This window comes from Lagenorhynchus albirostris, chromosome 6 (assembly GCF_949774975.1).
Source record: "Lagenorhynchus albirostris chromosome 6, mLagAlb1.1, whole genome shotgun sequence".
NCBI classification, from domain to species: domain Eukaryota; kingdom Metazoa; phylum Chordata; class Mammalia; order Artiodactyla; family Delphinidae; genus Lagenorhynchus; species Lagenorhynchus albirostris.
The window spans coordinates 56,728,530-56,751,564 of record NC_083100.1 but is presented as its reverse complement, the minus strand read 5'-3'; the positions used below and the strand labels follow the sequence as shown (position 1 = coordinate 56,751,564).

General features: G+C 38.0%; 1 protein-coding gene across 1 annotated transcript in view; it reads left to right on the top strand.

The window, feature by feature from the left end:
- Positions 1-11,453: 11,453 nt before the first annotated feature.
- The window catches only part of MTX2 (metaxin 2), a 64,996-nt gene continuing 53,414 nt past the window's right edge, over positions 11,454-23,035 (top strand). Inside the window, exon 1 of the mRNA XM_060151415.1 lies at positions 11,454-11,688. Coding sequence (XP_060007398.1) covers positions 11,649-11,688 — 40 coding nt within the window. The 5' untranslated portion in view covers positions 11,454-11,648. The remainder of the gene's footprint in view (positions 11,689-23,035) is intronic.

The window sequence follows — 23,035 nt, the reverse complement described above, 5'->3', positions numbered from 1 at the left end:
GACAAAAGTAGAAAATCACCATTAGGCAAACATCAAAGTAGTAATTGTTGCAGGCAAGAACCATCAATGGGTATCAAAATTAGTGGACAGAAGTATGATCAGAGACAGGATTTTGTATAGTCTCAAAGTATCTTCCACAATGTACTTATCAATTACAAAATGAAATGTAACTGTGCAGTGGAGAAAACTCAGTATCTTAACCAATGATCAGATTGAACATGACCAGTAATAAGATGTATTGATGTCTACCCCTCATATGATGTATTGAAAAAGACACAACATCACTTCTGGGGGACTCTTGCCAAAAACTCATAACCTCAATTTATCATGGAAATATCAGAGAAATTCAAATTGAGAGACATTGTACAAGATAACTGAGCAGTATTTTTCAAAAGTGTCAATGTCATGGAAAACAAAGAAAAAGAAAACTGGAGAAACTGTCACATATTGGAGGAGACTAGAGACATGACAACTAAATGCATGTGAGAGCCTGGACCAGAAAAAGTAAGTTAGTAGGAAAACTGGAGAAATTAGTATAGGTCTGTAGATTCGCTAATGGTATTATATCACTGTTAATTTCCTGGTTTCAGTAATTTTATCATGTTTTATTTTACATTTACAAATGCACATACATTTTACAAATACATTACATTTACAAATACAATTTTGTATTTACATAAAATATAAAATTATATTTTTCTCTAAGATATTAACATTAGATAGAGCTGAATAAAGTTTATATGGGAACTCTGTACAATTTTTGTCACTTTTCTGTAAGTCTAAAATTATTCAAGACAATAGTTAAAAACAATTAGATAAAAGGACTTAACTACAGCTACTAGGAAGATATACTTCAATACTCAGGAATGGAAATTTTAAAAATACTGGGAAGGCTATGATACTAATTTTAATTTTAGGCTTGTTATTGTGTGTTTTAATCCAACTTACACTTTCCTTAATATGCTTTCTTACCACAAAATGATCAGGCAGTGCTGGTAAGCTTAAAGTGTTTTCCAGTGTGCCATTCTTTTTCTAAAAGCCTTATATCTTGCTGTTAACATACACTTCAACATGATGGACATTAAAGAAAAGTTGAAAGATATATTTTTAGCTTATCATAGGAATATATTGGCTACTTATATGACCTTTAAGTGTTAGATACCAAAGTAAATTTATTATTATTAAAAAAAGTTCTCTTAGGTATCATCTTTTTTCATTCTGTCTTCATCGCATCTTAAGATACTGAGATTCGTTGTTTTTCACACTTGTGTTTATGTATGTGTGAAACTACATCTTTCTAGATACATTATATATGCAGGTTCTCTTTCTCAGATATGGGGGAGTTTAGCTACAAATCCTCTGGAGAAAACTGGATGAGGGAGTCCTGTGCAAAGAAACAAAATTCTCTTATCCCTCCTTAGCTAGTGAAAGGCCTTCCTATTTGAGTTTTTAATACTTCAGCTTTAGATTACAGTTGAGATGCAACTAATGTGCTTTGAGTGCTCCTCATACAGTACTTTTTCTCATGATTTTGGAGTAGTAGCCTAACAACACTGCTGGTGTTATAAATACGACTTTAAACAAAGCAAAGGCAGTTATTCTTTGTGATTTTATAGTTGGAATTAGGTTCTTTACTGACAGTAATATACAGACAAAACTAAATAGAAGATCTCAGTAAAGTTCATGTGGGCTCATGCGAATGATCGGGTTCAACAGCAAAGAGAGGAATAGTCAGTCACTTATTAAAAACTTTCCAGGAAGAAAATGGGAAACATTGCTGTGATTGGTGAGAAGTGCTGCTTTCCAATATTAGTTGCTTCTATTCCTTTTGAGTTCCTGTGTTTTATTTCTGGGATACTGTTTTAAAAAAAGGGAAGCTGGTAAGATACCAAATGTTTCATGCTGAAATTTGAGCTGACCAACAGCTTAAAATCGCTGCTTTTAATTTTGAGGAGTATATGGTGAGATGTTTTCATTTTATCTAGAAAGGAAAAAAATAATGAATTGCCATGAACAGAAGCATGTTGTGCCCCTGAGAGACTGTGAGGTTCACACATGTGCCAAAATAAGGTTGCTCATTACCCCTGTGAAGGCTAAGATATTTGATGAGTTTTCAGGTTACTGAAGGTGCACTACGTACCAGCCTAAGGAGTTAATTTTCAGGCATCTAATTTCAGAAAGGCATTTGGTGTCCTGGCAAGGGCATTTCACTTACCCTGAAGAGTTTTGGTAGCTATGGCAACACAGCAACTTAAAATATTTCTTACGTCACATTGCCTGTGACTTTGAATGGGTTTGGACACTCATAACGCTTGTTACACTGTTGAAATGGCTTGTTTGCTTGTGCATCTTCTCAACTGGGTCCATCTCAATTAGATGGTAATTCAGAGCAGACACTGAATTTTGTTCACCATAGTATCTCCATGATCATGTTAAGGGCCTAGCATTACAAAAGGGGGTCCAATAATTACCTGATGAATGAATGAATGAGTGAATAAATCTCATGCTCTAATACAGATTCTGATTTGAAAAAAGGGCAAAGGAAAACAGTGGTGGCCATGTTGATGGACATAATCTTATAGATGCCAACTTTATATCAGAGGTGACCTATTTTTCCATAATGAGAACCTTTTCCTCCAAGTGTCTCCAAGTGTTCAGGGGTCCTTTCAAATTTCTGCTGTCTTAGCCCCATTCTTTACCAGTTGTTGGTGACACACATGTTGTAGACACTCTTGCTTCAGGTTCCTTAACCACTTTCCTCTTCAGCTTTGTTTAAGGTTTATAAGGTAAAATATGAAAACTCAGACAAAGTTTAAAGTCAATGCCAAACCATCATCAAAAGCAAGAGTCTCTATAGCTAGTCTACAAAGTTTGCTAGTTTCTCCCTATTCAATGCACCAATCAGTATTTGACGATAGGAGTCACGCTTTGAGATATATCTCGTCCAGGTGTGTGCAGCATTGACTAAGGACATGCAATCAAGCAGTAATGTATTTTGGATGTTGTTCTGTCTGCACGTGTTCTTCTCTCGTTACCGTAGCAGTGAATCTCTGCTATGGAACATGCAACTTGTTAAGGCAGGTTCTCAAGAGTATAATTAAGGCCGTGGAGACCTGTACTGTGAGGCCTGCATGTAGACAGGCTAGCGTGCTTGTCCTCTTAGTCACCTTCTAAAAAGTTCTACTCAGTGTGATAAAAACACTTTTTTCCTAAGTTGTAAAAGTGGTAGAAAATATGACAGAAAGTTTAGAAGACAGCCAAAAGAAAAAAGATCAAAATCCCATCCCTATGTTGCGACAGTTTTACCACATATGAGAAATCCCACCCAGTTTTTTTGTGCATATTTTTACATCGTGGTATTCACAATAAAATACATTTCACATTCTGCTCTTATTACTTAACGTTGCATCATTCATATTTTCCATGTTTCCATGTTGTTATATTCACACATATTATTTATAGCTTCAGAAAGCGTATATCCTTGTTAGCCCGCTCTGGAAGGATAATATATACACCAAGGGATGAGACAATTGTGTGTGGGTTTTTCGTTTTGTTTTGCAAACCTGTAAGTTTACTGCTCTAGTGATTTAGGACTGAGTTAGCTTATTACATTTATGTAAAAGTAATTACTTTTCTGTAAGTATAATAATGTCATAATAAATATATATAAATAATAAATATAACTTGTTGAAGGTATCCTCAGCTCTTCCTTTTAGTTAACACAATCATCAGAATTTCTCTCTCTTTCCCCCACCTCAGAGACTGTAGTTAAGACATCATTGCATTTTATTATCCCCTTTGTAGAAATAAAAAATACCAAAGAGCTTAAATGGCTTTTCTAGTTTTAAAACAAGTGGCAGCCACAGTGTAGCACTCTTGAGTCTTACTGTAGACTGTGGTACTATGGTTTTGGCTCCTAGCATCTTTTCTTCCATTTTTACTTCTTATAACACGTCCCATTTCTCCCTGGCCTGGTTGATCACTGAACCCATTCACTTGGACAAAATATTAATCCAGAGGTGAGACCATCCAAGCAATTATCATTCTTCCCTGGGATTGATTTAAGGAAGTTGGGGTTGCCCAACTAGGAAGGTGTTAAGTCGGTGCTGCTGGCAGCTATCTTTCCTGCCATCTGGGAGAAGGTGTGTCTTCAATTAAAAAAAAAAAAACCTGAACAGAGATGAGAGGTGGTGAGACAGAGAGCTGAAGCACTAAGGTCCTGGTTCCTAGAGCTCTTCATTCAGTTCTGGGAATTACTCTTGTGTCTTTTCTGCCACTATGAGGCAAAAAACTTAAACTTTCTTATGTTAGGTTTAATTGTGTTTTTATAACTTGCAACCAGAGAAGTCCTAACTCATTCAGTTCCTGTAACTGTAGATAAGACACTTATCCACCACCAGTGAAGAGCACCCTCAGTAGATACGGTTAAGAGACTCAGCTCCCAATAATAATGTAAAGCTGTGAAAATGAGGTAACATACATATTCTGCAGAATATTTTGGAAATTAAGCATTTTCACTTCTTTTGATAACCAGTTAATGTTTGAAGAATCTAGGCCCACTAGAATCGATAATGTAGATAGTTCCCAAAGTGTAGGCCAATAGACTTGCAGTTCATATGAGGGTGTGCTAACCTAAAATGCAGGAGGGTGGGATCAGAAAGTGAGAAAGGGGTAAGAACCTAATAGTCCTGGATTGACCATGATTTCTTAGGAATTAAACAAAATGCGGGAAAGAGGGGTTGAGAGAGATAAGAACCAACGGCTGTCACATTTCTGTACCCTTTAAAAAAAAATCTCTGTAATATATTAGATTGCTTATAGTTGCCTACAGTTCCATTGTTTTTAAAGAAGTAAAAACTGTTAACAGATGAACAGAAAAGCTCTGGTGCATAACATGGTTACCTTAGTGTTTTAAACTATATTAACACTCTATTTGGATTGATTGAATTAATCATAGTTAATTCTGTTGATGGGAGTTGGGGGGGAACTAATTTGACAAAAAAGACCTGAATTTATTATATCATTGTTAAGTAAATAGTATAATTTTGAAGAAATCTCAGCCTCAAATTTTCTCTTGCAAGCATTTTTGAAAAAAGAAAATATTTACATTTAAAATATTAACATTGTGCTACAGAAAAACGAAATGAAGATAAAATGCCTTAGTACTTTAAGCTTAATAAAGCACATATTCATCATGATCACTATATATTTTTAATTTAACATGGTAATATAAAATCCAGATTAAGACTTGAAAATGACATTGACAGAACAGTTTTGCAAGAAAAGTGATTTTGTTAGGGCAAACAGTAAGGCTGTTAGCGTCATGCATTAATATTTTATTTTAAGTAATTGTGTGATTATCCTTTTAGTAACATATGAATTCCCTAGCACTTTTGTTTTATGACCTCATTCTTAGAAATTCCAGTGGCTTGTTTTCTTGTATGTTCCCTAATTGTGGTGATCTTAAACAGATCTTCAGTTTTAAATCTGCCAGTTGTTCTAATACAGATGCATAAATATATTTTCTCCAGTTGGCTATTTATTACAAAGACAGCTTGTTTGTGGGCACCGTCAGGACATCTGCATTTTATTGGATTTAATTTTTAGTAATAAAGACCTCCCACATTTATAGATTCTTTCCAGCACAAATTAGCCTGTGTGGGAAGCAAAGAACTATCAGTCAGGGAGAAAAAGTGAATCCATATGGTGCCAATGATTCTGTTTCCCTGGCTACAATGAAGAAAGAGTTGAGCGTAGACGGTTTCCCCTAGCAGATCTTTGTTTTTTTCTCAAAAGCTTGCTAGAACAGGATTGGTGTCAGTCCCAACGCAGTACCTTTCAGCCAGCCCAGGTCATCCATGTACCACGCATCAAGTCATAGACGCTCAACTGAAATATCGAGGGTGAATTCTCCTTTTCTTCTAATCTTGTTCTGTTTCTCTTACATGTGTGCCCAGTCCCTGGCTCTTGCCATTCTCTTCCATTTTGGGGCTCACCTCTGCCCTTTGGACTTGTTTTGTTTTTGCCAGTCCAAATCCTCAGCACTTTCTCAGGGCTTTGGTTCAGGTTCCCACACAGGGTCTATGATATGGAGAAATCTTTAAAAAAAACGTGCTTGTGTCAAAAAGCAGTCAAAACATTCTATCTTTAGCTTTTTAAAGGTGACAAACTAAACTTGGTAATAGAACTTGAACAGATGATGGCTATTCTTCACTTTTAAAAGTTATATATAATTCCCTGTTGTGAGAGAACAGACAGGAACTGAAAGTTTTTCTTTCAGTTGACACCAAAGTACCCGGAACAGTTCATTTCCCTTGGTCAATGTCATCCATGGGATGAGGAGGAAACTGGGCATAGCATGCGTACACTTTACTATCAGTGTTAAGTCCTTCAGCACAAGAAAAAACCTATTATCTCTGCCTCTTGGCAACTCTTAATCTCAGCCAGAGAGAAGATGCTGCTTTTTTTTTTTTTTCGGTACGCGGGCCTCTCACTGTCGTGGCCTCTCCCATTGCGGAGCACAGGCTCCGGACGCGCAGGCTCAGCGGCCATGGCTCACGGGCCCAGCCGCTCCGCGGCATGTGGGATCTTCCCGGATCGGGGCACGAACCCGTTCCCCCTGCCTCGGCAGGCGGACTCTCAACCACTGCGCCACCAGGGAACCCCGATGCTACTTCTTAAACACTACTATGTTTATGTCTCCGTGAGATTTTGGTAAATTTAAATTTAGTTTAACAAGTTTCCTAGCTGTAGAAGGTGATACAAATATTGATGACTTATCCTTAAAAATTTATTATCTAGTACGGTGGGTAGAACTGTGTTCCCTACCCCCCACCCCCAATAAGATATGTACACATTTCTAAATGCTGGTACCTGTGCATGTGACCTTAGTTGGAAATAGGGTCATTGCAGATGAAACCAGTTTAAGATGAGGTCATACTGAATTAGGGTGGGCCCTAAACCAATGACTGGTGCCTTATAAGAGGGAAATGTGCCCACATAGACACAGAGGGAGAACACCGTGTGATGACGGAGGCAGAGATTTGAGTGATGTGTCTATAAGCCAAAGAAGGCCAAGGACTGATTGCTGGCAATCCCCGAAAGCTACAAAGAGGAATTCCCTAAGAATTCTTCCCTGCAGCTTGGAGAGAAAGCATGGCTCTGTTGACACCTTGATTTCAGACTTCTAGCTTCCACATTTTTGAGAGAATAAATTTCTACTGTTTTTAGCCACTCAGTTTGTGGTTATATGTTATGAAACTACTGCACTAGTTAAGGAGGCAGAAATGTGAACAATAAACTGTCACACAGTTTTAGAGACCTATGGAAGCATAAAGAAAGGAGACATTGCTTTCTAAATGTCATGGGCAATAATTTTTGGAACATCAGGTTTCTTTGCAGAAACTTAGTAAGCTATCTGACTTTTAAATGTACTGTGTGATTCTTTTTTTATTGAGGTATGATTGACATACAACATTGTATGAGTTTCAGATGTACAGCTAAATGATTCCATGTTTGTATGTACAGTTGCAAAATGATCACCACAATAAGTCTAGTTAACAGTCTGTCACTATACATAGTTACAGAAGTTTTTTCTTGTGATGAGAACTTTTAAGATTTAGCAATTTTTAAATATGCAATACATTATTGTTAACTATGGTCACCACGATGTACCTTATATCCCCTTGACGTATTTTATAACTGGAAGTTTGTACCTTTTGACTCCCTTCAGCCATTTCACCCAATACTTACACCCCACCTCTGGCAACCACCAATCTGTTCTCTGTATCTATAAGCTTTTTTTCTTTTCTTTTCTTTCTTTCTTTCTTTTTTTGAGATTTCACTTATAAATGAGATCATATGTTGTCTTTCTCTGACTTATTTCAGTTAGCATAATGCCCTCAAGGTCCATCCATGTTGTTGCAAATGGCAAGATTTCATTATTTTGTATGGCTGAATAATACCCCATTGCATGTATAAACGAATACCACATCTTCTTTATCATTCATCTGTTGATGGACACAGGTTGCTTCCAAATCTTGGCTATTGTAAATAATGCTGTGAACATGGGGGTGCATATATCTTTTTGAGTTAGCATTTTTCTTTCTTCAAATGAACACCCAGGATTGGAATTGCTGGTTTGTATGGTAGTTCGATTTTTAATTATTTTGAGGAAACTTTATACTGTTTTCCATAGTGGCTACACCAACTTACATTTTCATCTACAGTGCACAAGTTTCCCTTTTCTCCATATCCTCACAAACAATGTTATTTCTTGACTTTTTGATGATAACTGTTCCAACAGGTGTGAGGTGTATCTCATTGTGATTTCGAATTGCATTGCCCTGATGATTTGCGATGTTGAACATCTTTTCATGTTGGCCATCTGTATGTCTTCTTTGGAAAAAAGCCTGTTCAAGTTGTCTGACCATTTCTATTTTACTTTATTTTATTTTATTTTGGCTGCACTGCACAGCTTGTGGGATCTTAGTTCCCTGACCAGGGATTGAGCCCGGGCCCTGAGCAGTGAAAGCACAGAGTCCTAAACACTGGACTGCCAGGGAATTCCCTCTGCCCATTTTTAAATCATATTTTAAAAAATATTGAGTTGTATGAGTTCTTTATGTATTATAGATATTAACCCCTTAACAGCTATATGATTTGCAAATATTTTATCCCATTCAGTAGGTTGCCTTTTCATTTTGTTGATTGTTTCCTTTGCTGTGCAGAGCTTCTTAGTTTGATGTAGTCTCACTTGTTTATTTTCACTTTTTTTTTTTTTTTTTTCAGTACGCAGGCCTCTCACTGTTGTGGCCTCTCCCGTTGCGGAGCACAGGCTCTGGACATGCAGGCTCAGTGGCCATGGCTCACGGGCCCAGCCGCTTCGCGGCATGTGGGATCTTCCCCGACCAGGGCACGAACCCGCGTCCTCTGCATCAGCAGGCGGACTCTCAACCACTGCGCCACCAGGGAAGCCCTATTTTCACTTTTGTTGCCTTTGCTTTTGTTATCAAATCCAAAAAAATCATCACCAAGATCGATGTCAAGTTGCTTACTGCCCATGTTTTCTTCTAGGAGATTTATGGTTTTAGGTCTTATATTCAAGTCTTTAATCCATTTTGAGTTTTGGTGTATGGTGTAAGGTAGCGGTCCAGTTTTATCCTTTGCATGCAGCTGTCCAATTTTCCCAGTATCATTTATTGAAGAGATTGTCCTTTCCCCACTGTATATCCTTGGCTCCTTTGTCATAAATTAACTGACATATACATTGGTTTATTTCTGAGCTTTCTATTCTGTTTTATTAATCCATGTGCCTGTTTTTATGCTAATACCATTCTCTTTAGATTACTACTGCTTTGTAATATAAATAGTTTGAAACCAGGAAGCATGATGCCTCCAGCTTTGTTTTTCTTTCTCAAGATTACTTTCGCTGTTTGGAGTTTTTTGTGGTTCCATACAAATTTTAGAATTGTTTGTTCTATTTCTGTGAAAAATGCCATTGGAATTTTTATAAGGATTGCATTGAATCTGTATATTGCTTTGGGCATTATGGACATTTTAAAATATTAATTCTTCCAATCCATAGCACAGAATATTTTCCATTTATTTGTGTCTTCTTCAATTTTTAAAAATCAATTATTATTATTTTTTATAAGTTTATTTATTTATTTATTTTTGGCTGCGTTGGGTCTTCGTTGCTGCGCACGGGCTTTCTCTAGCTGCGGCGAGTGGGGGCTACTCTTCGTTGTGGTGCGTGCGCTTCTCATTGCGGTGGCTTCTCTTGTTGCGGAGCATGGGCTCTAGATGAGTGGGCTTCAGTAGCTGTGGCATGCGGGCTTAGTTGCTCCGCAGCATGTGGGATCTTCCTGGTCCAGGGCTCGAACCTGTGTCTCTTGCATTGGCAGGCCGATTCTTAACCACTGCGCCACCAGGGAAGTCCCTATTTTATTATTTTTGATGGAATTGTAAATGGGATTGTTTTCTTAATTTTTCTTTATGACATTTTTTTGTTACTGTATGGAAACAACAGATTTCTATGTATTTATTTTGTATCCTGAAACTTCACTGAATTCATTTATTAGTTTAAAGTGTTTTTGGTGGTCTTTAGGGTTTTCTACATTTAATATCATAGCATCTGCAAATAGTGACAGTTTTTCTTCTTCATTTCCAAACTGAATTTCTATTATTTCCTTTTCTTGCCTAATTGCTATGGCTTGGATTTCCAATTACTGTGTGATTTAAAATGAGTCACCTCATCACTCTGAACCTGTTTATCATCAGTGAAAGAGGGGCTTTGGCCCTCCAGATGATCTCTGAAGTCTGTTTCACTTGTAATATTTCATTCCTCTAAATCTGTAATATAGTCTGAGTTTTCTTGAATTGTTTATGTATAATTTAAAAAGTTATTAGGTTAAGGGGTAAAAAGTCACCTATGGGATTTAGGTGTCTCCACTTCCTGTCCCTCTTACCCCTGAAAGGGATGAACTGAAGTGTGTGACTAGAGTATTTTATTCTCCAAGATGAGCTTCATTTCAGGTGTACAGAGATGAAGGGCAAACTTTTAGCTTAGGTGCTGCTCAAGCCGCCTTCTCTCTGGCAAGCATGTTTGAATAAAGAAATAAACACTAACGTCTGTCCATGGACTAATCAACCTAACAGTATAGTTGAACAGAGGAAATTAATGTGGGTTTGAATCTGGGCTTGAGTGGACTCCCTGCACAGGCAGTTTAAAATCCCTAAGCCTGTTTCTTTATCTGTAAAATGGCAATAACATCATCTTATTGGTCATCTAGAGGATGACATGAAATAGAATACTGTACATATTTTTTAAGTGCCTAGTATCCAGTGGACACTTAAAACTGTTACTTGCCTTGATGATATCCCTTATTTGTGAAATCTAAAAAATACAACAAATATTGTATTTGTGAATATAACAAAAAGGAAACAGACTCATGGATATAGAGAACAAATTAATGGTTACCAGTGGCGGGGGGTAGAGGCAATACAGGGGTGGCGGAGTGGGAGGTACAAACTACGAGGTGTAAGATTAGCTACAGGGATGTACTGTATCAATACAACACGGGGAATATAGCCAATATTTCGTAATAACTGTAAATAGAGTTTAACCTTTAAAACTTATATAAAAAATAGAATTAAAAAAATCACCAACCTATACAATTAAGAGCAAACAAATGCTTGTTGTTTGAAACGACTTTAAAAAAAAGTTACTTGCTTACAAAATCCTCGCTTAGAAAGGAAACTGAAAACCTCTGGGGTACCTCCGCCTTCCGGCTAGGCTGGAGTCGGGAATCAAACACCCTTCTCCCCTCTCCCTCCCCTCCCCCCGCCCACCGGCGGCCCCCAGCGGCCTTGAGCCCGGAACAGCACCGCCGGGAGGAGTCAGAGGCGGGGCCGGCGGAAGTGCTTGCTCGCCGCTGTCAGCTGCGCCGGAAGTTCCTGGCCTGGCCTGGAGGTAACCTTAGGGTCTTCGCCGCACGAGCAGGCACGGCCGCCGCGGGGGTGGGCTTTGCTAGTCCGAGCCTCAGCCGGTGCCAGGTCTGTTAGGTGCCGGGAATCGCCGGGGTGCGCAGGAGTTCGCTGAGGTTCCCGGGGAGTAGGAACCGCGGGCGCAGGGCCGCCCAGCCGACATGTCTCTAGTGGCAGAAGCCTTCGTCTCGCAGATTGCAGGTAGCGTGCATGGCCGCGGACCCGGACGGAGGCGGGGACCGGCGTGGTGCAGTCGTGGGGAGCACTTTGGGCTTTAGGACTGCAGGTTTCCTCCAGCCTTGCAGCATTAGACGCTGAACCCAGGCCTGGGGATGGAGGTGGGCACTGACTACCAGCCGCATCTCATAGATGAGAAAACGGAGGGGGAGAAATTTGGCCAAGGTCACCCGGTAGGACTGGGAGTTCCATCTGTCTTTCCTGGGCACTGCTTTGTCCAGCTGCCCACTGTGTCTGGACGTGTTGGGGTGCGTGGAGAACGCCGTGGGTTGGAATTAAGGTAGGGGCGTGGCCATAGGGGCAGGGCTTCCGAAGGCTTCAGTGATTAAGTATGGGGGCAACCTCGGTGTGGGACCTGAAGTTTAAGGTGATTGTCACTAGTGAGTCGCCATTGTCATTTGAGTGGCCACCGAAGTTTCCTCTCCGAGCAGCACAGTATTATCATTTGCTACGTCTCTAGGATTCATTGACACATTTTTAAGTCTACATGAATTTTTTGAAACACCTTTGACTTGACGGACTGAACATGACTGATGTAAATAGATTTATAATGTATTTCTGTTATCGAGGTTCTTATTTACTGTAGTGAAAGAAATTACATATTGTTGAGAAAGTGAGGAGACTATTGTAGGTGTAGGTTGATGGGTCATAGTTAATCTTTAAATGGAGTTAATCTTAAACAGCCTAGCAGTATTCTCACGGTGAGTATGGTAAATATTCAGTCACGAGGATAAATAGGTACATTTACAATAAGGTACTATTTTTGAAATGGAAAGTATTGAATGTGTTACAGAATTTGCCAAAATGTTTTTCATTGCATTTGTGTGAACATACACTTCTTTTTTTCCTTTTTTCACTTAAAGACTGTTTTCTAAAAGAGAGGGAAGTTCCCACTAGATTGCAAGCTTCATGAAAGCTGGGATAATACTTACTTTGTCTCTAGTATCCTTTTTTCTTTTTAAAATTTATTTATTTATTTTTGTCTGCCTTGGGTCTTCATTGCTGCGTGAGGGCTTCTCTCTAGTTGTGGTGAGCAGGGCCTACTCTTTGTAGCGGTGCGCAGGCTTCTCATTGCAGTGGCTTCTCTTGTTGCAGAGCACGGGCTCTAGGCATGTGAGCTTCAGTAGTTGTGGTACGTGGGCTCAGTAGTTGTGGCTCGTAGGCTCTAGAGTGCAGGCTCAGTAGTTGTGGCGCACGGGATTCGTTGCTCCGCAGCATGTGGCATCTTCCCGGACCAGGGCTAGAACCCCTGTCCCCTGCATTGGCAGGTGGATTCTTAACCACTGCACCACCAGGAAAGTCCCTGTCTCTAGTATCTTGAGGACCTGTCAGTTGGTGCTCAGTAAATATTCGTGACCTGAATCAATGAATAATCTTGAGATTTCAAACAACGATTATTTCTATTTATACCATTTATGTTTAAAACAAATTAGATCATTAATTTAATTTAGATTGCTGCTATGTTAAAATATTTCAGTGTATGCTGATATTAGTATACTGTATTCCCTAATGTGTGATTTCTTTTAAAGAAAAAATGATGAATATCTTTTAGTAAGCTTTTAATAAGTTTGGAACTTTGCTTCCATTAGTGAACTTTAAGAATTTCTAGGAATTTTATCAGTCTGTCATCTTAGCTTTTTGGAGTGGTCACTCTAGGAGGAGGCGTTTATAGATGGATAATTCAATAAATGGTGTTGGGACAACTCATAAGTCATAACATTGCTAGAATAAATTCCAGATGAATTAAAGATTTAAGTGTAAAATAAGAACAAAAACCAAATTGTAATAAAATAATTAGGAAAAAATATAGGAGATAATAGCGTAGGAGGCCCAAGCAAGACACAGAATTCAGAGTTCATGGAAGAAAAAAATTATGGATTTTATTGCACATAAATTTAAAAAGCTTTGTACAATGAGAGACATAAGTTTCTACAAATTAAGAAAAAGACAGTCCAACAGAATCAAAGATAAAGGACAGGAACAGGCAGTTCACAAAAGGGGAAATGCAAATCAGCAGTGGAGGTATGAAAAGATGCTCTCCACTAATTTCCACTCAGTTGGACCCTCAAAGTATTGGTGAGTCTGTAAGAAATCACTGCCTTTTGGGAACTTAACATAGCAATATTTATTTAAATGCTGTTACTTGACCCAGAAATTCTTCTTAATGAGATTTATCTGATAGAAATAGAAGGACCAGTATTTAAAGAAATATACAACAGTAATAATTGTAGTATTATTTGTAATAGCAAAAACCCAGAAATGTCCTAAGTTATGGCATGCCCACATTATTACAGATACTAAAAGTGAAGAGGTATATCTGTTAAATGTATTGGCTTGAAAACTCTGATTATCTTAAGTAAAAACAAGTTATAGAATAGTGTATGTGTGTATATGTATATAGTATGAACCCACTGTTGTTAAATAAATGAACCCTGTATAAACATGTATATGTAAGCAAAGAAAAATGTAGAAGAATATTCAACTAATTTTAACTAGTAATGTCAGGGTAATAAGGATAGGATGTTGGTGGAGTGAGAATATTTTACTCTTGAATTTAAATGGTTCTAATTTAAAAAATTTGAAAGATTATATTTTGGCAACAGCGAAAAAAGGGTGGCTATACCAATAATTTATATGAAACCTTGTATTTGACTTGTAAGTGTGACTCAAATCTAACAACTAATCACAGCAGTCTGCTTCTGGAAGTAATAACGGTTTTCTTGGAAGAGATCAACCTCAAGAGATTAGAGATATATATCTACATAGTCCCGTTATAACTTAATAAGTAAATGTGAATCTGTTTTTGTAGTTGAGAGCTCTGTTTTTTAATGTGTTTAACACTTTGCTTGTTATACTTTCTTTCAGTGAGCCAACAAACTGGTATTTCTTTTGGAAACATTTAACGACATCTTACATCTATCTGTGCTATTCATGAAGTGCCTTGAGAACCTCATTCATAAGGACATCTTTTTGAAAGCCTTCTCTGAACTCCCCCATTTAAATGAACCTTCTGTCTCTTTACCACTAGTGTATCCCTCACCAAGTCCTCTCAGTTCTTACTCCTTATTATGACTCAGTAGCTATTCTCTCCATCTCCACTGCTATATTATTACCTTAGTTTACAGCTTTGTTATTTCTTGCTTGGATTACTGTAGTAGTGTCTGAATAGGTTTTCCTGCTTTCAGTCTGTTCTCTTTCTAGTACAGCCTCTACACTGCAAAGCCTCTGTGGGTTTTTGTCTGTTTGTGTTGTTTTATTTTTATTTTCCTAAAATGCAGATTTAACTCCTCTTGTTTTAACACCTCATTGGTTCCCCACTGTCAGTAGACTGGAGTGAGGCATACAAGAGCCTCTGTGAGTTATTCCAAGTCTGTCTCTCCAGCCTCATCTCTCATCACCCCTTTCCTTGAACTCTTGCCTTTCTAAACTATTAGTAAATAAATAAACTATTAGTAGTGTCCAGTGTTGCCTTTTCCCTGAACTGTCCACTTTGCTTGGATAACTCCTGTCTGTCCTTTAAGACTCTGAGCACATTTTAGCCTGTAAGTCTACCTGACATTTTTTTCCTGTGTAATAAGAAAGGTTTATTGTTTTTTTTCTTTTTTCTCATAATAAAAATGATACATTACTACTGTAGAAAATGAAAACAATCCAAAAGAATACAAAGTAAAAATCACCTAAAATCATAAATTTAAAATCTCATCCTCATCATTAAAACTTTGGTGAACAAAGCTACCTCATTTACTCTCCCTACAAATAAAAAAAATGAACATAAATAATATATAATATGATTACTTTTTTGTAATTTGTTTAGTCATGTAGCATATCGAGATCTCCTTCCATGTCTATGAATGGACTGACATATATATCATCATTGTTAAATGGTTGCATTAGTATTTCAGGGTAATGAAGAAATCATAATTAGCTTATCTAGTCTTACTATGATGGGTATTTCGGTAGCTTATCTAGTCTTACTATGATGGGTATTTCGGTGTTGTGTTAATTCGGCCTGAGAAGCAGAAGTGGTAGGAGCTCTAGCGCTACTTCTAGCTCTGTACACACACACACACACACACACACACACACACACACACACACACACACACACACACACACACACACACTCATGCACGCACGCACGCGGAACTGGCTTATGCTGTTGTTGTGGGGTTGGCCAAGCAACACACACACACACACACACACACACACACACACACACACACACACACACACACACACACACACACACACTCATGCACGCACGCACGCGGAACTGGCTTATGCTGTTGTTGTGGGGTTGGCCAAGCAAATGCTAAGTCCGCCCAGACAGCCCTGAAGGGGGTCCAGGAAGAGAAGGGAGCATGTGCCGCAGGTGCTGCTTGCAGGGCCCAGCTCAGGGAGGACTTAGGTCCTCTGTTGGTAAGTTGGGCCCACCCAGGATAATCTCCCTTTTGATTAACACAGGGTCAGCTGATCCTGGACTTTAATTATATCAGCAAAATCCCTTCACAGCAACGCCTAGATTAGTATTTGAATAACTGGGAGGTGTTTGCTACAAAATGGCTGTTGCCTCCCTTCTGTCTTCCCAACACCTGCTGGAGGATACCCCTTGTAGCTCACCCTAATAAACAGTAGAAAGGGTATTCTGGCAGATGTAGTTCAGTCTAGCCAGTTTCATGTACCTCAAAACCATCACAGGTGTATATGACTTTGTAAACAGTGCTTACAAATACATGTTTGTGTATCTGAGTAGTTTCTTTGGATAAATTTCTTAAAGTGGGAGAGAATTTTGAATTTTTCTTTTAACTCAGTGACATGGAAATAAATGGTAACTTATGATTTTGAATGAATAGCTTGGATCTCTATATAATGATATGCTAGATTAAGAACTTTAAAAAGAGGATGAAAATAGTCCTGGATATTGAGTGGTTTTCAAAATCTTTTGTAATAGCTTATGTATTTTAAATTTTAACTGGTTTTTTTAACTGGCAAAATTTTCCAATACATTAGTTGAGTTTCAGGTTTAAAAAAAATTATTTTTTTCAGATAGTTGGGTAGGCACATATCCCGGGGAAGGATTGAGTATTCCCATTTGGGTTGTATGACCATATTTGGAGTAGTCACTGTAGCCGAAAGGACAGAGTACTGTGATGGACAGTCCTGACTCACTTGCCCATCTCTTTACCAGGAGTGACTCCAGTTTTTAGGGCTCCACAGTGCCACCAGATACACTCAAAAAGCTAGAGAGGTGCTGAGCGCTAAACTGCAGGAATCTCCTACAGTGTCGATCACTTCCTTCACCTTGCTTTCTTCCTGTGGACTTGGAAGTGAGAGTCAGACCTGGGTTCTTACTCAGCTACTTGCTAAATGTGTGACCTTGGGCAAATTACTTGCCTTTTTAAGCCTCAGGTTTCTTATTTGCAAAGTGGTAAAGATAATTATAGATTATTTAAGGAATAGATGACAAAGGATAGAAAATGCTTGGCATTGTGTCTGGGACATAGTAAGCACTCAATAAGTGTTCATTAATATTATTTTTAGCTCATTTACCTATCAGTTTTTCTCTTTTACTGGACTTTGCTTCTGTCTTCCTGTGTGAAGATATAAGTTTGGTAAAGCTTTTAAAATTACCTATAAATAGGGCTTCCCTGGTGGCGCAGTGGTTGAGAGTCCGCCTGCTAATGCAGGCGACACGGGTTTGTGCCCCGGTCCGGTCCGGGAGGATCCCACATGCCGCGGAGCGGCTGGGCCCGTGAGCCATGGCCGCTGGGCCTGCGCGTCCGGAGCCTGCGCTCCGCAGCGGGAGAGGCCACAACAGTGAGGGGCCTGCGTACCGGAAAAAAAAAAAGAAAAAAAATTACCTATAAATAGAATACATAATTTATTTCAATAATATAAAACATCTGTAAACAGTTACTTTTATTAAAATTACTCCTGTAATAAATTATTATAAGATATTTGTTTCAAGATTATACCTTTGATAAGTTCCAACCATATTTATCTTCATTATATAATTGGATCTTCAGTATAGGTCATAGGTATAAATACTCTGAGACTTTTTCAGTGGTGATTTGTGTTAGCATTGCCAAAAGGTTTTAGCCTTAAAAACTTAGCTGCTAAGTATCTGGTTGATGATAAGAGTAAGCGTCCTTTTTTTTTTTTCCTTTTCTGCGGTACGCAGGCCTCTCACTGCTGTGGCCTGTCCAGTTGCGGAGCACAGGCTCCGGACGCGCTGGCCCAGCGGCCATGGCTCACGGGCCCAGCCGCTCTGCGGCATGTGGGATCCTCCGAGACCGGGGCACGAATTCGTGCCCCCTGCATCGGCAGGCGGACTCTCAACCACTACGCCGCCACCAGGGAAGCCCCTAAGCGTCCATTTTTGACCCACTGTGCTAGATGATATATTGATACATAGTTGCTAGTATTAACAATTTGATCATGTTAGGCATTTTTCTTGTTTTATGGATGAGGAACTTGAAACTCTGTTAGGTAATAGAGTATAAAGGTTAGGAACAAGGCCATTGGAGTGAGACAACTGAATTCTAAGCTCAGTTCTGCTTTCTGTTTTATGATCTTGGGCAGAGCTTTCTGGGCCACAGTTTCCTTATTTGTGAAAAGGGGATAGTATATTTTATAGTGTATTCTAATCACCTAGGGTAGTACATGGTATGTTCAGTATGTGGTAGTTTGTTACTGCTTTTGTTCCCTAGGTGCCTCTGAGGATGTTACCTTTGTACTGTTATCCCTTTACCATTTTGGTCAGCAAAATATCCAAAGTGTCTTTATTTTTATTAATTTCTATACCATCGTTTCTGAATGATCTTATTACTTCACTAATGTGTTGATATAGTTTAAGCATATTAGTTAATTTCATCATACTGTGATTATTAATCTTTTGAAATCAGGACAATATCTGTTCTGTTCTTTATTTAGAAGCTCTGTAAACTATGTAAAGGATGAAAAAGAAGACTTGGAATATTTCATTTATCTCATTGTGGTCATGCAGGTGCTTAATTATTTAAATTTATTATTAATTTCATTCTCGCAGTTGCATTAATTTATGGTATGATCTAGGAAAGTAGTTTTATAGGTTCCATGGCACCGATATGTAAGCATTTTGAAAGTAAGTATAATCAATATAGGCATGTTTAAAAAATTTTGTTTTTATATCAATAATAAAGTGCTTTTTATTCCATCTTTCTTCCACATGAATACTGGGAAATTTGGACTTTGAAAGCATCTCAGAAGCGTCTTAGAGCCCAAAGTGGAAACTATGGGTTAAAGGTCCTTTGTAAGATAGAAGTGATGCTGTTGCTCACAAGATTTATTAAGAGTGAAGAAAATGATAGTCAAGGCTCTTACATCTGTATATCTAATATCTAATAATTGCAACAGATATTTGAAAAAATACAATGCGTTCAATTCTTTTGCTCTTGAAAATAAAGATATTTTGTTAGTTATTTGTAGTCCACATTCTGAGGATTCTCCAGTATTGAGGGAGGCACGGAGGAATTATTGAGAAGTTATTGAAGTGGCCATTACATTTCAGAGAATCTTTTTTCATTTGTATTAGTTGTATGAATAGACTCATACCATAGTGCTTATCACCTTGGCATATGTAAAGTTGATATTGAAGGGGCAGATGGAGAAGCAAAACAAAGACAAAATAGGTTATACTTTAGATTAGAGGCAAAATACAGTTTATTGACAGCAGTGTGACCTATTTTCTTTTATCATATGAACAGGTTGAAAACCAAATTCTTAAAGACAATGTTTATTTCCTTTTAGAAAACTTTGGTATGCTGTTAAGATCACTTGGAAAGCTTGTTTTTGATCTCGTATAATAGTCCATATTGAGCATAATGTGAGTTTTGATTTTCTTGTGTGCTTCATTAACATTCTGTACTCTGAAATTACATGATTTTTCATTTTTAACTTAAAAGATTTTGGTGATGTATGCCCCATAAAATTTGTCAGTCTTTCTTCTGTGAAGACTTTTTTTTTTTTTTTGTGGTACGCAGGCCTCTCACTGTTGTGGCCTCTCCCGTTGCAGAGCACAGGCTCAGGACGCGCAGGTTCAGCGGCCATGGCTCACGGGCCCAGCCGCTACGCAGCATGTGGGATCTTCCCCTACCGGGGCACGAACCTGTGTCCCCTGCATTGGCAGGCGGACTCTCAACCACTGCGCCACCAGGGAAGCCCCTTCTGTGAAGACTTCTGAGTTATTAATGTTAGCTCAAGCCTTTCATATATGAGTGAAAATTGAAAGAAAACATCAAACTTCTTAACATTTTTCAAACATTTTTGATATTTCTTGATAAGTAGTTTTCAGATGGGCTGAAGATGTCACATGAAGATGAGATATTAAATTCAGGCTTCTCATTTTTTGTTCAAAGACAGAAGTTATAATATTCAGCAAATCCAGCCACAGACATTTATGTGTAGAAGTTTCTGCCTTGCCAGTAAGAGAAATGCACATTTTAATTTTTTATTGCTTTGTAAATGATCCTGTACTCTATTCTTGAACACTTCTTATTTTTGTACGCTCTATAAATGAATCATGGTTTTCAACTTTCCTACATCAGTAATAAAAATGAAATTTGATTGGTTAGTAATAAAGAAGGTTCTTTTCATAAAAACAATCATTTTGTCATGGCAATTCCCATTAACTGTAACTGCATTAGCAAAATAGAAACCATAAAAAGCATTTCATTATGCTTGTACACTTAGCTATGTTTTTGTACTGATTATATATATATATATATATTTTTAAACATCTTTATTGGGGTATAATTGCTTTACAATGGTGTGTTAGTTTCTGCTTTATAACAAAGTGAATCAGTTATACATATACATTGATTATATATTTTTATCTCTAAGAACTTTTATAAACCAGAGAAGTTTCTTCATGGCTTAACCTGAGATGTTATCATTCCTAATTTGGTTAGATGGTTTTATTTCCAGACTTACAGCAATTTTTTGCTGTCAGATATCTTTTAGGCTTTAGATAGCAAAAGACCTGCTTGTATTTTCCACAGAATATGTCTTTAGGTTGAGTATCTAATTTGCATTAGGTGCTCTGCTAAGTGCTGGGGTACAAAAATGAGTAACAGTTGTTGCCTTTGGTGAACTTATATTCTTGTGTTGGTCAGATCCATTGAAACAAATACAGAGTGGTGTATCCTGTAATAGAAATGCTAATTTACTGAGCCTTTTACCTCCCTTCTCTCAAACTGAATTAGGGGTGTTAGATATTTAGTGAACATCTCAACTCCTCTCCCTGCCCCTCACCTTCTGTCTAGTGCACTTGTGATTATTTTTTTTTACCCAGTTCATATTTCGTCTCCTCTCGTGAATTCTTTCCTGTCTTCCTCAAGCTGATTGTTATTTCTTCAAGAGGATTCCTGTAGTGCTTTATACATCCCTCTGGTCTGATGCTTATATTAATAACTGTTACTGAGTACATTCTGTGAGCTTAGAGACTGTATATGGCATTTACGTAGTTTATCTAATTTTTTTCTTCCAAGAACCTTACAAGGTAGATGATATTTCCCGTTTTTACAGATGAAGTAAATGAGGCAAGAAGAGGTTATGCAACTTGGCTAAGGTCACTTAGGCAATAAGTTGTAGAGTTGGGAGGGGAACCTGGGCATGTCTCACTTCAAGACTTATGTTTTTTCCCTACACCACCTGTATTCATTTATTGTATTGTAAATGGTTATGTGCATCTCAGTCACCTCTTCTCACTCCCTCTGCTCTGTGCCCCCCACCCGCTCAACAAAATTAGATCTTAGAGAGCAATGGCAGTTTTATATTCATCTTTGTCCATTTATCATAGTCCCTGGTACATCTTCCAAGTTTAATAACCTATGGTTGTTTAGTTAAATGCTTTAATATATTTTTTTCAGCCTCTCTGAGGATTTTCTATCCCTGTGCTTCTGTTCATGAAGGGATTCTGTGATGGTTAGTCTATGTTATCTTATTTCTTGTTTGTTTTCCTTTTTTTTCCTTTCCTTGTTTTCCTTTTTTTTGTTGTTGTTCTTGGGGAATCTGGCAATTCTGCCAAGACTTCTGCAGGTATAACAACAGATCAAATCCTCTGTAGGGAGTCATCTGTTTCACGGCTAGCTGAGAGGAGTGAAGGAGGAGGAATAGAGAGTTCTTTGGTTACCTAGCTTGATATGAGAGAGTGAGTATATGTCACGTACTAGAAAAGGGCAGATACTTAAAATAATAGGTACTATTGTTACAGTGATTGTAATTGGTTTAGAGTAGTGGAGAGGATTGTTTCTTAGTTGGAGGGACATTTATTTTCCATTTTCTAGGATTAGATTTAGAGAACCATTAAATCTTGAAGGTTAACACTGTTAACAATGTTGAGGTCTGATACTTGTGTGGGACTGTTTGTCTTCTCTCTGTTTTTTGGCCAGATACTGCACTTTTAATCTTAACCAGCTGTTTTTGCATAGTTCTGCTATCGATCTCATATTCATCTCTATTTCTGAGAAAAGTTCAGACACAGTGTCAGTGTTTCCTCTTTTATGAATTACAGATTACCATTTTTAAAAAGAGAATTCAAATTTTGAGTCCTAGCTACAAGGTTCATATCTGTTCATAGTCACCTGGAGTTGGCCTGCTGTTTATTGGAAATTAATGAAAAGTGGTGGATCTTTTTTATAATGGGGTGAAGTCTAAATATAGCCATTTGAGAGGATGACACATGAATCCTTACTAAGAATGGAAGGTTTTCAGTTTAACTTGTATTCATTTTAGCCTGAGTTATTGGCTTGCTGATGCTGTGAATTTGTTTTCTTCACCCTTCTTAACCTCCAGAAGTTTGTCAGTTTTATGAAATTGATCCTTGAATACCATTTTGAAATTGATCTCTAGTGTCACATAGATAGATTCAGATGGCTCACGTTCAAGTCTCATAACTACTAACTTAATTTTACTTTCCTTATTGATTACATCTAATGGAAAAACTATCATTTAACCACTTTTTGGTTCCAAAGCAAGTGCAGCCTCAGTTCATTAGTCTTAAAAGCTTATTCTGGAACACTATTAAATTGCAACATGTTACTGAAGCATGTTTTAAAACATGGCTTTAAGCCATATCCACAAATACTTAAGTAGAATAAGATGGGTAAAAATCTTCTTGAATAAAATTAATCTACATAGATCCTTACTGCCACATTCTATGAGGCAAATGAATAAAAGGGGTGAAAAGAACTTAATCTTATTTGAAGTGTACTCCATGTCCTGTGGACAGTACTTTTTTTTTGTGTGTGATGGTGGTCGCAGACCATCTGCA